Genomic DNA, 15,545 nt, shown 5'->3' with positions numbered 1-15,545 from the left:
TAGACTTACAGTATAGTCTCGTCCATTATAAACTTACATTACCGTGTCTAAGCCTAGTACATTATAGACTTAGAATGCCGTCTGTAAGCCTTGTTCATTCTTAACTTACAATACAGTTCATTATCGAATTACATACAGTCCCTAAGCTTTGTTTATTATACACTTTGAGTAGAACCTCTAAGCCTAGTTCATTATATATTTACAACATCGTGTCTAAGCCTAGTTCATTATAGACTTACAACATCGTGTCTAAGCCTCGTTCATTATAGATTTACGATACAGTCATGAATATATTTTTAAATCCTACTCACTGTACGTTTCCAGTAAACTTACTTTATGGGATCTTTGGTTCTTCCTATTAAGCTGTACTTCTGTGATACTAACAAATACCAATGGTTCTTTCTCTCTCTGCTCACAGTGAACGGCTATCTCTGGAATCTAGAGAGACAGGGTAAGACTCGTTTTATTTTCTTTTACAACTTGAATTGTAACAGGGACAAGCTAACAAAATATAAGTTTGGGTGTGAGATAACTGTTTCATGTTGCTATCTTGTTTCTTCTTCAAGTGTTAACTTTCACTTAGACGTGCCTATTATACTGAGTCACAGGGGTGTCGCTAAGTGGTTAGAAGATTTACCCATGGGTGTAACAATATTCGGTGTTTCAATGTGGTATCGATCATGGTTTTCTATTCTGATTTTAAAGACACCAATTGGATAGTCAGAGCATTGTTCAGTGGAATTGGGGTACTGGCCCCGTACGCCAGTGCCTAGCGACGCTTCTGGTAAGTAATTTACTAAATACAAGTTAATTTTGATATTCGAGAAGTGCTTTCAGTAACCACGACTACAATATTAAGTTATTTATAATATGATATTTAAATACAGTTGGTATCAGTTTCAAGTTCTGTATATCCAACCACAAGTGTATCATTTACCACTTCCTATTCAAATTATCTTTCTTTGTCTCAACCTTACTGTCAGGACTCTATTGTCGTAGTTTTATCACCTTACTGTCCTAGAATGTCACATATTTTCATTACCACGTCTTTATTTCTTGTACTGAGTTATTTAACATAAACTATTATTATACTGAGATTTAGAAAGATGTAATATTCCACAGCTGATTCAGTTATGTGTTTCATGGAAAACTTTATTTAAGTGGATTTTTCTTTCTTTATTTTACAGAGATTAAAGTTCATGATGTGAACTCGACCTTTACCATCGTGTCATTTTTTTTTTTTGTTTCTTTGACAGACTTCGAGGACAACGTGAAAACAGTTTTCGTATCAAATTTAGAACTGTAGAAAAGCACGGGCTGTTGTTATGGTTGAACAAAGGTGCCACAACACACGGTGACTACCTGGCCTTAGCTGTCGGAAATGGTCTTCTCGAGTTTAGCTTTAATCTTGGTAAACAGCGCCATCTGTTAATAATACGAAGTTTAATTCGAGTGGACGACGGACTGTGGCATACTGCAGATATCATAAGGTAATGTCTGGATATACAGCTTTACTAATGACAACTACAGATCATTTAATTAGAACATAAGTCCACAGTTTTCTTTCCGAAAATATTTTAACTCGTTTACATATGCCGAAGATATTTGTAAATAAAACCACTTACTACTCAAATGGTTTGTCAAGGTTTACATTAGTATATTATTAGAAAAACTGCCAATTTGTGAACTTATTATGTAATTGGTAAGCAGTTTGTTTGTTTGTTTGTTTTTGGAATTTCGCACAAAGCTACTCGAGGGCTATCTGTGCTAGCCGTCCCTAATTTAGCAGTGTAAGACTAGAGGGAAGGCAGCTAGTCATCACCACCCACCGCCAACTCTTGGGCTACTCTTTACCAACGAATAGTGGGATTGACCGTAACGTTATACACCCACACGGCTGGGAGGGCGAGCATGTTTAGCGCGACGCGGGCGCGAACCCGCGACCCTCAGATTACGAGTCGCACGCCTTACGCGCTTGGCCATGCCAGGCTATTGGTAAGCAATAAAATGAATTTTGAGACAACTAAAACACAATGGCTTATCGTGAATATAAATTCTTTTAAAGTCTTTTTTCACAGACTCTGAATTAGGCATACCAGGAACACGGGATGTAAATAGAGAATCAGAAACAGACTCTGAATTAGGCCTACCAGGAACACGGGATGTAAATACAGAATCAGAAACAGACTCTGAATTAGGCCTACTAGAAACACGGAATGTAAATAGAAAATCAGAAACAGACTCTGAATTTGGCCTACTAGGAATACGGGATGTAAATAGAGAATCAGAAACATACTCTGAATTGGACCTACTAGGAATACGGAATGTAAATAGAGAATCAGAAACAGACTTTGAATTAGGCCTACTAGGAACACGGAATATAAATTGAGAATCAGAAACATACTCTGAATTAGGCCTACTAGGAACACGGAATGTAAATAGAGAATCAGAAACAGACTCTGAATTGGGCCTACTACGAACACGAAATGTAAATAGAGAATCAGAAACAGATTCTGAATTAACCCTACTAAGAACACGGAATGTAAATAGTGGATGAGAAACAGATTCTGAATTAGGCCTACTAAGAACACGGAATGTAAATAGTGGATCAGAAACATTCTGAATTAGGCCTACTAAGAACACAGAATGTGAATAGTGATCAGAAACATTCTGAATTATGCCTACCAGGAACACGGAATGCGAATAGAGAATCAGAAACAGCCTCTGAATTAGGCCTACTACGAACACGAAATGTAAATAGTGGATGAGAAACATTCTGAATTAGGCCTACTAAGAACACGGAATGTAAATAGTGGATGAGAAACAGATTCTGAATTAGGCCTACTAGGAACACGGGATGTAAATAGTGGATCAGAAACAGATTCTGAAATAGCGCTACTAGGAATACGGGATGTAAATAGAGATGTAAATGTAAATTCAGTTTATACTGAACATGGTAGTTTTTATTGTTGAATAATAAAGTGGGTACTGTTAAAATAAATCTAACAATATTGTGTCATTCATTACTACCTATAATATACTGTACACAATAAGGTTTCTGTAACAACCTACTGTATACAATAAATAACCATATGGTTTACATAACACCTACTGTACAATAACTTGTTGCATATTTTACAGAAAGAAAACCCTTGGTACACTTCGAGTAGACGACGGACCTCCTGTGAGTGCCACTTCAGAACCTGGGGCCACGGAGTTAAACTCAGATGGTCTTCTGTGGTTAGGTTAGCAATCCTTTAAGTTCCTTTTGTGTAGACCAGTGCAGAACTGAGATGTTCTTAATGCTGAACACTGAAGTGGGTACTGAACATGGTTGTCTTTATTGTTGAATAATAAAGTGGGTACTCAACATGGTTGTTTTTATTGTGGAATAATGAACTTCATACTGATATAGTTGTCTTCATTGTTGAATAATGAAGTTTATACTAAACATGGTAGTTTTTATTGTTGAATAATGAAGTTTATACTGAACATAGTTGTCTTTATTGTTGAATAATGAAGTTTATACTTAACATGGTTGTCTTTATTGTTGAATAATGAAGTAGGTACTGAACATGGTTGTCTTTATTGTGGAATAATGAAGTTTATACTGAACATGGTTGTCTGTATTGTTGAATAATGAAGTTTATACTGAACAAGGTTGTCTTTATTGTTGAATAATGAAGTTTATACTGAACAAGGTTGTCTTTATTGTTGAATAATGAAGTTTATACTGAACATGGTTGTATTTTGTTGAATAACAAAGTGGGTACTGAACATGGTTGTCTTTATTGTGGAATAATGAAGTTTATACTGCACATGGTTGTCTTTATTATGGAATAATGAAGTTTATACTGAACATGGTTGTCTTTATTGTTCAATAATGAAGTGGGTACTGAACATGGTTTTCTTTATTGTGGAATAATGAAGTTTATACTGAACATGGTTATCTTTATTGTTGAATAATGAAGTTCATACTGAACATGGTTGTCTTTATTGTTGAATAATGAAATTTATACTGAACATGGTTGTCTTTATTCTTGAATAATGAAGTTTATACTGAACATGGTTGTCTTTATTGTTGAATAATGAAATTTATACTGAACATGGTTGTCTTTATTCTTGAATAATGAAGTTTATACTGAACATGGTTGTCTTTATTGTTGAATAATGAAATTTATACTGAACATGGTTGTCTTTATTATTGAATAATAAAGTGGGTACTGAACATGATTGTCATTATTGTTGAATAATATAATTTATACTGAACATGGTTGTCATTATTGTTGAATAATATAGTTTATACTGAACATCGTGGTCTTTATTGTTGAATAACCAAGTTGTTACTCAACATGGAGATCTTTATTGTTGAATAACAAAGTGGTACTGAACATGGTTGTCATTATTGTGGAATAACAAAGTGGGTACTGAACATGGTTGTCATTATTGTGGAATAACAAAGTGGGTACTGAACATGGTTGTCTTTATTGTTGAATAACAAAGTGGGTACTGAACATGGTTGTCTTTATTGTTCAATAATGAAGTTTATACTGAACATGGTTGTCTTTATTGTTGAATAATGAAGTTTATACTGAACATGGTTGTCTTTATTGTTGAATAATGAAGTTTATAATGAACATGGTTGTCTTTATTGTTCAATAATAAAGTTTATACTGAACATGGTTGTCTTTATTGTGGAATAATGAAGTTTATTTATACTGAACATGGTCGTCTTTATTGTTCAATAATGAAGTTTATACTGAACATCGTTGTCTTTATTGTTGAATAACAAAGTGAGTACTGAACATGGTTGTCTTTATTGTTGAATAACGAAGTTTATACCGAACGTGGTTGTCTTTATTGTTGAATAATGAAGTATATACTAAACATGGTTGTCTTTATTGTTTAACAACAAAGTGGGTACTGAACATGGTTATGTATATTGTTGAATAATAAAATTTATACTGAACATGGTTGTCTTTATTGTTGAATAACAATATGGGTACTGAACATGGTTGTCTTTATTGTTGAATAATATAGTTTATATTGAACATGGTTGTCTTTATTGTGGAATAATGAAGTTTATACTGAAAATGGTTGTCTTTATTTTTGAATAATAAAGTTTATACTGAAAATGGTTGTCTTCATTTTTGAATAACAATGTGGGTACTGAACATGGTTGTCTTTATTGTAAAATATTGAAGTTTATACTGAACATGGTTGTCTTTATTGTTGAATAATGAAGTTTATTCTAAACATGGTTGTCTTTATTGTTGAATAATGAAATTTATACTGAACATAGTTGTCTTTATTGTTGAATAATGAAGTTTATACTTAACATGGTTGCCTTTATTGTTGAATAATGAAGTGGGTACTGAACATGGTTGTCTTTATTGTGAATAATGAAGTTTATACTGAACATGGTTGTCTTTATTGTTTAATAATGAAGTTTATACTGAACATGGTTGTCTTTATTGTTGAATAATGAAGTTTATACTAAACATGGTTGTCTTTATTGTTGAATAATGAAGTTTATACTTAACATGGTTGTCTTTATTGTTGAATAACAAAGTGGGTACTGAACATGGTTGTCTTTATTGTTGAATAATGAAGTTTATACTGAACATGATTGTCTTTATTGTTGAACAACAAAGTGGGTACTGAACATGGTTGTCTTTATTGTTGAACAACAAAGTGGGTACTGAACATGGTTGTCTTTATTGTTGAATAACAAAGTGGGTACTGAACGTGGTTGTCTTTGTTGTTGAATAATGAAGTTTATACTGAGCATGGTTGTGTTTATTGTAAAATAATGAAGTTTATACTGAACATGGTTGTCTTTATTGTAAAATAATGAAGTTTATATTGAACATGGTTGTCTTTATTGTTGAATAATAAAGTGGGTACTGAACATGGTTGTCTATATTGTGGAATAATGAAGTTTATACTGAACATGGTTGTCTTTATTGTTGAATAATGAAGTTTATACTGAACATGGTTGTCTTTATTGTTGAATAATGAAGTTTATACTGAGCATGGTTGTCTTTATTGTTGAATAATGAAGTTTATACTGAGCATGGTTGTCTTTATTGTTGAATAATGAAGTTTATACTGAGCATGGTTGTCGTTATTGTTGAATAATGAAGTTTATACTGAACATGGTTGTCTTCATTGCTGAATAATTAATTGTGTACTAAACATGGTTGTCTGTAATGTTAAATAATTAGGTATACTAACATATTTTCTTCTTTCTTTATTAATGCATTGTGTACTACGATTGTGTATTTTAATAACGACGGTTGTACAAACCATCTTTTTTATCTGTATTTAGGTGGGTCACCTGGGCTTCCAACAGGACTACCAGATCATTATTACTTCGGTTTTAACGGATGTATAGCATCTGTGCTCGTAGAAGGGGAACCACTGTATATCGTCATGCATGGATCTGGTGCCGTTCGATTCTGTGAGAAGTCTTGATGGAACTGTAGATTCTAATAGATTAGACTCTGGTCCTCGATATAGATTCAAAGTAAACCGATAAGACCAGCAATATTTGCGGTGTGCCAACTTGTATTTAAGACTGTGTGGATATGTATATAGTCATTAATTACAAACGTATATGAAATAATCACGTAAAAAGAGATTCTAATAAAGATGTCGGATCGTTTCTGAAAATTCAAACGTCGTTGCTGTTGGTTAATTCTCAAGAAGAACGGAAGTCACCATTAAAATATCGGGAGTTTTAAATAACAGTCATTAAAAAACTTTGACTTTAAATTGTTTCTTTCAATTCACTCTTATTTACTGACTTGTTAGATACAATGTTTTCCTCATTGACTTACCTGTTTGGGTTATGACCATAAATTCTTTCATCTTATTCAGATTTCTGTCTTATGTGGTTGGTATTACCAGCCATGTACACGTGTAATAAAGTTTTTACGACGTCAAGGTGTCTTATACTAATTGTGTTATTCCACGATTGTAAAATATATTTACGTTCCTCTTTCTCGTGTTTTATTAATTAGTTCACAGTTTTCAGGTTTATCTATTTATTAATCGTATTTTGATTTTTAAAAATATATCTTGACAATTTCATCTCACTCATATGGCATAACACATTAATAGAAACTTTGTTAGTATAGTTTTTAAGTATTTCTTATTATCGTACTTATCCGATAAAATAATGTGATAACCTTAAACTTGAAAACAAAAGTATTCGCTTTTAATAATAACAATTCTAAAAACCAAAATATATCATGTTCGATCCACACCAGAATGTTGTATTATAATACTAGAGGAAAGTTGGTAGAGCAGGAACAACATTGACATTGGAATGTTGTATTACAATACTATACGGAAGTTTGTAGAGAAGACAAGACATTCACATTGCATTGTGGAAATATAACACTAGAGGGAAGTCGCTAGAGAACAAAATTCACACTGCAATGTTGTCTTATAACACTAGGGAAAGGTTGGTAGAGCAGAAACAACATTCACACTGGAATGTTGAATTGTAATACTTAAGGGATGTTCGTAGAGGAGGAAAAGCACTCACACTGGAATTTTGTATTATACACCCTGAGGGTAGTTGGAATAGGAAGAACAATATTTACACTGGAATGTTGCACTATAACACCAGAAGAAAGTTGTTACAGGAGGAACAAACTTCACTCTGGAATGTTGTATTACAACACTCGAGGGAAGTTCGTAGAGGACGAACAAAATTCATACTGGAATATTGTTTTATAACACTAGAGTGAAGTTGGTAGAGAAGGAAAAACATCAACACTGAAATGTTGTGTTATGACATTAGAGGGAAGTTGGTAGAACAGGAAAAACATCAACACTGAAATGTTGTGTTATGACATTAGAGGGAAGTTGGTAGAACAGGAAAAACATTCACACTGGAATTTAGTGTTGCAACACTAAATGAAAGTTAGTGGAGGAGGAAAACATTTACACTGGAAGATGCTTTATAACACTAGAGGGAAGTTGGTAGAAAAGGAAAAAACATTCACCCTGCAATGTTGTATTATAACACTAATGAGAAGTTGGTAGAGAAGGAAAACATTCACACTGCATTGTGGAATTATAACACTAAAGGGAAGTTGGTAGAGGAGGAAACACATTCATACTGAAATGTTGTATTATAACCCTAGAGGGAAGTCGGTAGAACAGGAACAACATTCACATTGGAATTTTGTGTTACAACAGTAGAGGGATGTTGATAGAGGAGGAAAACATCAACACTGGAATGTTGTATCACAACCCTGAAGAGGAGGAACAACATGGAATCCTCTTGTAAATAGTTGAATCCCTATTATTTAGTATTATAAATCACATCTGAACTTTACTATACTTTAAATTAATCCACATTACTGTGGCGACATGCCTTTCTATTTAGCTGACCTTTCTTTCACCTGATCTACACTAACATGAGCTCTTATTTTCACTTGTTTTCTAACGACTTTACTTTCTCTAAGCAGTTCTTACAGACGAGCTGGCACGAATTTATTTAACGGATTTATTTTAATATTTGTTCGTTTTGAAACTTTTATTTGTTCATATTGTTTTTAATTATATTATGTTTCCACTATCCACTAACAGATGGCACTATCCACTAACGACAGTTTACATTGTGTTACTAGCTATCTTCCGTAAAACTTTATCTTAAGTGAATAAAAGCGGTCGGAATAATATAAAATTTATTTGATAAACACAACTAAAACAATTATTTTTTTAATAACTAAAGTACTAAAAATAGCAGTTTCCATAATTGACGACTTGAAACTTTTTGAAGACAAAAATTTTGTAAATATTTCTTTGAGTCACGTCAAGCTCAAGGCGACACTTTAAAGTTGATATAAACTATATAATTATTTAGAAACGCCGATAATTAATAATTACATTCTTATTTAGTTTAAACTTTTAAAACTTTTATTACCGCAGTGTTATGTTGACTGCTACAAACCAGTGTATTCTTCAGCAGTATGATTCAGTGTACGTGTAGCGAGAACTTGTATGATTCAGTGTACGTGTAGCGAGAACTTGTATGATTCGGTAAATGTATAGTGAGTTCTCACAATAAAAATAAATAAGTCAAAAGTACATAACGATTCTATTTGGGTAAATAGGGAAGTTGACAGTACAGTGATCCCATTATAAAGTATTGGTACTTTTAGTGGTTGACAGTACAATGATCCCATTATAAAGTATTAGTACCTTTAGTGGTTGACGGTACAGTGATCTCATTATAAAGTATTAGTACCTTTAGTGATTGACGGTACAGTGATCTCATTATAAAGTATTGGTACTTTTAGTGGTTGACGGTACAGTGATCCCATTATAAAGTATTAGTACTTTTAGTGGTTGACAGTACAGTGATCCCATTATAAAGTATTGGTACTTTTAGTGGTTGACAGTACAGTGATCCCATTATAAAGTATTGGTACTTTTAGTGGTTGACAGTACAATGATCCCATTATAAAGTATTAGTACTTTTAGTGGTTGACAGTACAATGATCCCATTATAAAGTATTGGTACTTTTAGTGGTTGACAGTACAGTGATCCCATTATAAAGTATTGGTACTTTTAGTGGTTGACAATACAATGATCCCATTATAATGTGTTAGTACCTTTAGTGGTTGACGGTACAGTGATCCCATTATAAAGTATTAGTACTTTTAGTGGTTGACGGTACTGTGATCCCATTATAAAGTATTGGTACTTTTAGTGGTTGACGGTACAGTGATCCCATTATAAAGTATTAGTACTTTTAGTGGTTGACAGCACAGTGACAGTACAGATAGCTCGATGTGGCTCTGCTATAAGAAAACACACAAACATAAGTAAGAGACAATGTCAGATCAATCATAAGTAAAACTAACTCTTCCACAGGGATTGTCAAATCATTACATCTCATGACTGAATGCCAGACCACAGACGTTTTCAACAAATACACACACTGTAACAATTTAAGTCTACTTCTAACATGCTCTCTGAAATAAAATATCGAAATACACTTAAAATTTACGATCATCTGTTATAAGTATAAGAGGAAAAGACAAAACTATAATAAAGTTGACAAATGAAACTTGAACACTGATTTATTTTAAAGTTTTTTTTTCCGAAAATCTTTAACTGTTAATTTCCAATTGCAAAAAAATACTAAAAACAATCAAGTCCATGAGCTAATTTTTATAATATATAAACAAATGTAACAGTAAATATGTTGGGTTTTTAATATGCACAACATATGAAAACTGTACTGTTTGTTCCTACGCAGAAACAGCAGTCCAATGAAAACCCACGTGCCCTTCGTGATGGAAAGCTACTGGAATTTTCCTCTCGACATGGCGATTAACGCACGTGCTAAAAGTCAAACAAAAGGTCAGCCCGCCAACTTTAAGGTCTGCTAATCTCTAAACATCTTTCTTAGCGTGAAACAAGAAAAACAAAGTATCTGTCCCTTGATAAATAGTAAATATCACACCAGATTATGATAGATATAGCGAAAAGCTATCTCATTCATTACGAAATCAGATGTTTTCTCCCTCGTGTTGTAAAAGTAAACGACTTTTTGATAAATGAAATTATGTCGGGTTTGACATCGTTTTACTAGATTTGATTTTTTGGATAATAAAGGAAAACATTATTTAAATTTTCCACGTTGCTCTACAATCTCCAGTTCTCTGTCTCCCTGTTTGTTCATGTTCTATCATTTTCAGTGTTTCTATTTTTCATCTTTTATTTCTTTCTTATCTAAGTATTAACTAAATAAGGTTGGTATTCATTCTGCTTCTCGTTTACCTTAAAACCCCACATTCCTTTTGAGATACATAATGGTTCTACTTCATTTTAAAACCCCACATTCCTTTTGAGATACATAATGGTTCTACTTCATTTTCAAACCCCACATTTCTTTTGAGATACATAATGGTTCTACTTCATTTTAAAACCGAACATTCCTTTTGAGATATATAATGGTTCTACTTCATTTTAAAACCGAACATTCCTTTTGAAACACATAATGGTTGTACTTCATTTTAAAACCCCACATTCCTTTTGAAATACATAATGGTTCTACTTCATTTTAAAACCCCACATTCCTTTTGAGATACATAATGGTTGTACTTCATTTTAAAACCCCACATTCCTTTTGAAATACATAATGGTTCTACTTCATTTTAAAACCCCACATTCCTTTTGAGATACATAATGGTTCTACTTCATTTTAAAACCCCACATTCCTTTTGAGATACATAATGGTTCTACTTCATTTTAAAACCCCACATTCCTTTTGAGATACATAATGGTTCTACTTCATTTTAAAACCCCACATTCCTTTTGAGATACATAATGGTTCTACTTCATTTTAAAACCCCACATTCCTTTTGAAATAAATAATGGTTCTACTTCATTTTAAAACCCAACATTCCTTTTGAGATACATAATGGTTCTACTTCATTTTAAAACCGAACATTTCTTTTGAGATACATAATGGTTCTACTTCATTTTAAAACCGAACATTCCTTTTGAGATACATAATGGTTCTACTTCATTTTAAAACCGAACATTCCTTTTGAGATACATAATGGTTCTACTTCATTTTAAAACCCACATTCCTTTTGAGATACATAATGGTTCTACTTCATTTTAAAACCCCACATTCCTTTTGAGATACATAATGGTTCTACTTCATTTTAAAACCCCACATTCCTTTTGAAATACATAATGGTTCTACTTCATTTTAAAACCCCACATTCCTTTTGAGATACATAATGGTTCTACTTCATTTTAAAACCCCACATTCCTTTTGAGATACATAATGGTTCTACTTCATTTTAAAACCCACATTCCTTTTGAGATACATAATGGTTCTACTTCATTTTAAAACCCCACATTCCTTTTGAGATACATAATGGTTCTACTTCATTTTAAAACCCCACATTCCTTTTGAAATACATAATGGTTCTACTTCATTTTAAAACCCCACATTCCTTTTGAGATACATAATGGTTCTACTTCATTTTAAAACCCCACATTCCTTTTGAGATACATAATGGTTCTACTTCATTTTAAAACCCCACATTCCTTTTGAGATACATAATGGTTCTACTTCATTTTAAAACCCCACATTCCTTTTGAAATACATAATGGTTCTACTTCATTTTAAAACCCCACATTCCTTTTGAGATACATAATGGTTCTACTTCATTTTAAAACCCCACATTCCTTTTGAGATACATAATGGTTCTACTTCATTTTAAAACCCCACATTCCTTTTGAGATACATAATGGTTCTACTTCATTTTAAAACCCACATTCCTTTTGAAATACATAATGGTTCTACTACATTTTAAAACCCCACATTCCTTTTGAGATACATAATGGTTCTACTTCATTATAAAACCCCACATTCCTTTTGAAATACATAATGGTTCTACTTCATTTTAAAACCCCACATTCCTTTTGAGATACATAATGGTTCTACTTCATTTTAAAACCCCTGATTCCTTTTGAGATACATAATGGTTCTACTTCATTTTAAAACCGAACATTCCTTTTGAGATACATAATGGTTCTACTTCATTTTAAAACCCAACATTCCTTTTGAGATACATAATGGTTCTACTTCATTTTAAAACCGAACATTTCTTTTGAGATACATAATGGTTCTACTTCATTTTAAAACCGAACATTCCTTTTGAGATACATAATGGTTCTACTTCATTTTAAAACCGAACATTCCTTTTGAGATACATAATGGTTCTACTTCATTTTAAAACCCCACATTCCTTTTGAGATACATAATGGTTCTACTTCATTTTAAAACCCCACATTTCTTTTGAGATACATAATGGTTCTACTTCATTTTAAAACCGAACATTCCTTTTGAGATACATAATGGTTCTACTTCATTTTAAAACCGAACATTCCTTTTGAAATACATAATGGTTCTACTTCATTTTAAAACCCACATTCCTTTTGAGATACATAATGGTTATACTTCATTTTAAAACCCCACATTCCTTTTGAGATACATAATGGTTATACTTCATTTTAAAACCCCACATTCCTTTTGAGATACATAATGGTTCTACTTCATTTTAAAACCCCACATTCCTTTTGAGATACATAATGGTTCTACTTCATTTTAAAACCGAACATTCCTTTTGAGATACATAATGGTTCTTCATTTTAAAACCGAACATTCCTTTTGAGATACATAATGGTTCTACTTCATTTTAAAACCCAACATTCCTTTTCAGATACATAATGGTTCTACTTCATTTTAAAACCGAACATTCCTTTTGAGATACATAATGGTTCTACTTCATTTTAAAACCGAACATTCCTTTTGAGATACATAATGGTTCTACTTCATTTTAAAACCCCACATTCCTTTTGAGATACATAATGGTTCTACTTCATTTTAAAACCCCACATTCCTTTTGAGATACATAATACTTCATTTTACATTCCTTTTGAGATACATAATGGTTCTACTTCATTTTAAAACCCACATTCCTTTTGAGATACATAATGGTTCTACTTCATTTTAAAACCCCACATTCCTTTTGAGATACATAATGGTTCTACTTCATTTTAAAACCCCACATTCCTTTTGAGATACATAATGGTTCTACTTCATTTTAAAACCCACATTCCTTTTGAGATACATAATGGTTCTACTTCATTTTAAAACCCCACATTCCTTTTGAGATACATAATGGTTCTACTTCATTTTAAAACCCCACATTCCTTTTGAGATACATAATGGTTCTACTTCATTTTAAAACCCCTACATTCCTTTTGAGATACATAATGGTTCTACTTCATTTTAAAACCCCACATTCCTTTTGAGATACATAATGGTTCTACTTCATTTTAAAACCCCACATTCCTTTTGAGATACATAATGGTTCTACTTCATTTTAAAACCCACATTCCTTTTGAGATACATAATGGTTCTACTTCATTTTAAAACCCCACATTCCTTTTGAGATACATAATGGTTCTACTTCATTTTAAAACCCCACATTCCTTTTGAGATACATAATGGTTCTACTTCATTTTAAAACCATTTTAAAACCCCACATTCCTTTTGAGATACATAATGGTTCTACTTCATTTTAAAACCCCACATTCCTTTTGAGATACATAATGGTTCTACTTCATTTTAAAACCCCACATTCCTTTTGAGATACATAATGGTTCTACTTCATTTTAAAACCCCACATTCCTTTTGAGATACATAATGGTTCTACTTCATTTTAAAACCGAACATTCCTTTTGAGATACATAATGGTTCTACTTCATTTTAAAACCCAACATTCCTTTTCAGATACATAATGGTTCTACTTCATTTTAAAACCGAACATTCCTTTTGAGATACATAATGGTTCTACTTCATTTTAAAACCGAACATTCCTTTTGAGATACATAATGGTTCTACTTCATTTTAAAACCCCACATTCCTTTTGAGATACATAATGGTTCTACTTCATTTTAAAACCCCACATTCCTTTTGAGATACATAATGGTTCTACTTCATTTTAAAACCCCACATTCCCTTTGAGATACATAATGGTTCTACTTCATTTTAAAACCCCCACATTCCTTTTGAGATACATAATGGTTCTACTTCATTTTAAAACCCCACATTCCTTTTGAGATACATAATGGTTCTACTTCATTTTAAAACCCCACATTCCTTTTGAGATACATAATGGTTCTACTTCATTTTAAAACCCCACATTCCTTTTGAGATACATAATGGTTCTACTTCATTTTAAAACCCCACATTCCTTTTGAGATACATAATGGTTCTACTTCATTTTAAAACCCAACATTCCTTTTGAGATACATAATGGTTCTACTTCATTTTAAAACCGAACATTCCTTTTGAGATACATAATGGTTCTACTTCATTTTAAAACCCAACATTCCTTTTGAGATACATAATGGTTCTACTTCATTTTAAAACCGAACATTTCTTTTGAGATACATAATGGTTCTACTTCATTTTAAAACCGAACATTCCTTTTGAGATACATAATGGTTCTACTTCATTTTAAAACCGAACATTCCTTTTGAGATACATAATGGTTCTACTTCATTTTAAAACCGAACATTCCTTTTGAAATACATAATGGTTGTACTTCATTTTAAAACCCCACATTCCTTTTGAGATACATAATGGTTCTACTTCATTTTAAAACCCCACATTCCTTTTGAGATACATAATGGTTATACTTCATTTTAAAACCGAACATTCCTTTTGAGATACATAATGGTTCTACTTCATTTTAAAACCGAACATTCCTTTTGAGATACATAATGGTTCTACTTCATTTTAAAACCCCACATTCCCTTTGAGATACATAATGGTTCTACTTCATTTTAAAACCCCCACATTCCTTTTGAGATACATAATGGTTCTACTTCATTTTAAAACCCCACATTCCTTTTGAGATACATAATGGTTCTACTTCATTTTAAAACCCCACATTCCTTTTGAGATACATAATGGTTCTACTTC

The 15,545-nt window shown here is 32.3% G+C and overlaps 1 protein-coding gene across 1 annotated transcript; it reads left to right on the top strand.

Moving 5' to 3' along the window:
• Positions 1–386: 386 nt before the first annotated feature.
• LOC143256417 (agrin-like) lies at positions 387–6,681 on the top strand. The gene is made up of 4 exons (XM_076513632.1): positions 387–451; positions 1,257–1,490; positions 3,142–3,245; positions 6,332–6,681. The coding sequence occupies exons 1-4, from the start codon at positions 393–395 to the stop codon at positions 6,475–6,477; spliced, it is 543 nt and encodes a 180-aa protein (XP_076369747.1). The 5' UTR covers positions 387–392; the 3' UTR covers positions 6,478–6,681.
• Positions 6,682–15,545: the final 8,864 nt, after the last annotated feature.

This window comes from Tachypleus tridentatus, chromosome 7 (genome assembly GCF_004210375.1).
Source record: "Tachypleus tridentatus isolate NWPU-2018 chromosome 7, ASM421037v1, whole genome shotgun sequence".
NCBI classification, from domain to species: Eukaryota; Metazoa; Arthropoda; class Merostomata; order Xiphosura; family Limulidae; genus Tachypleus; species Tachypleus tridentatus.
This window is presented reverse-complemented; position numbering and strand designations above follow the sequence as displayed.

Coding starts and splice junctions, on each gene's coding strand:
- LOC143256417 (XM_076513632.1), top strand. CDS start 393: ATGGTTCTTTCTCTCTCTGCTCACAGTGAACGGCTATCTCTGGAATCT. Junction 452..1,256: donor CTGGAATCTAGAGAGACAGG/GTAAGACTCGTT, acceptor TTTCTTTGACAG/ACTTCGAGGACAACGTGAAA. Junction 3,246..6,331: donor AGATGGTCTTCTGTGGTTAG/GTTAGCAATCCT, acceptor ATCTGTATTTAG/GTGGGTCACCTGGGCTTCCA.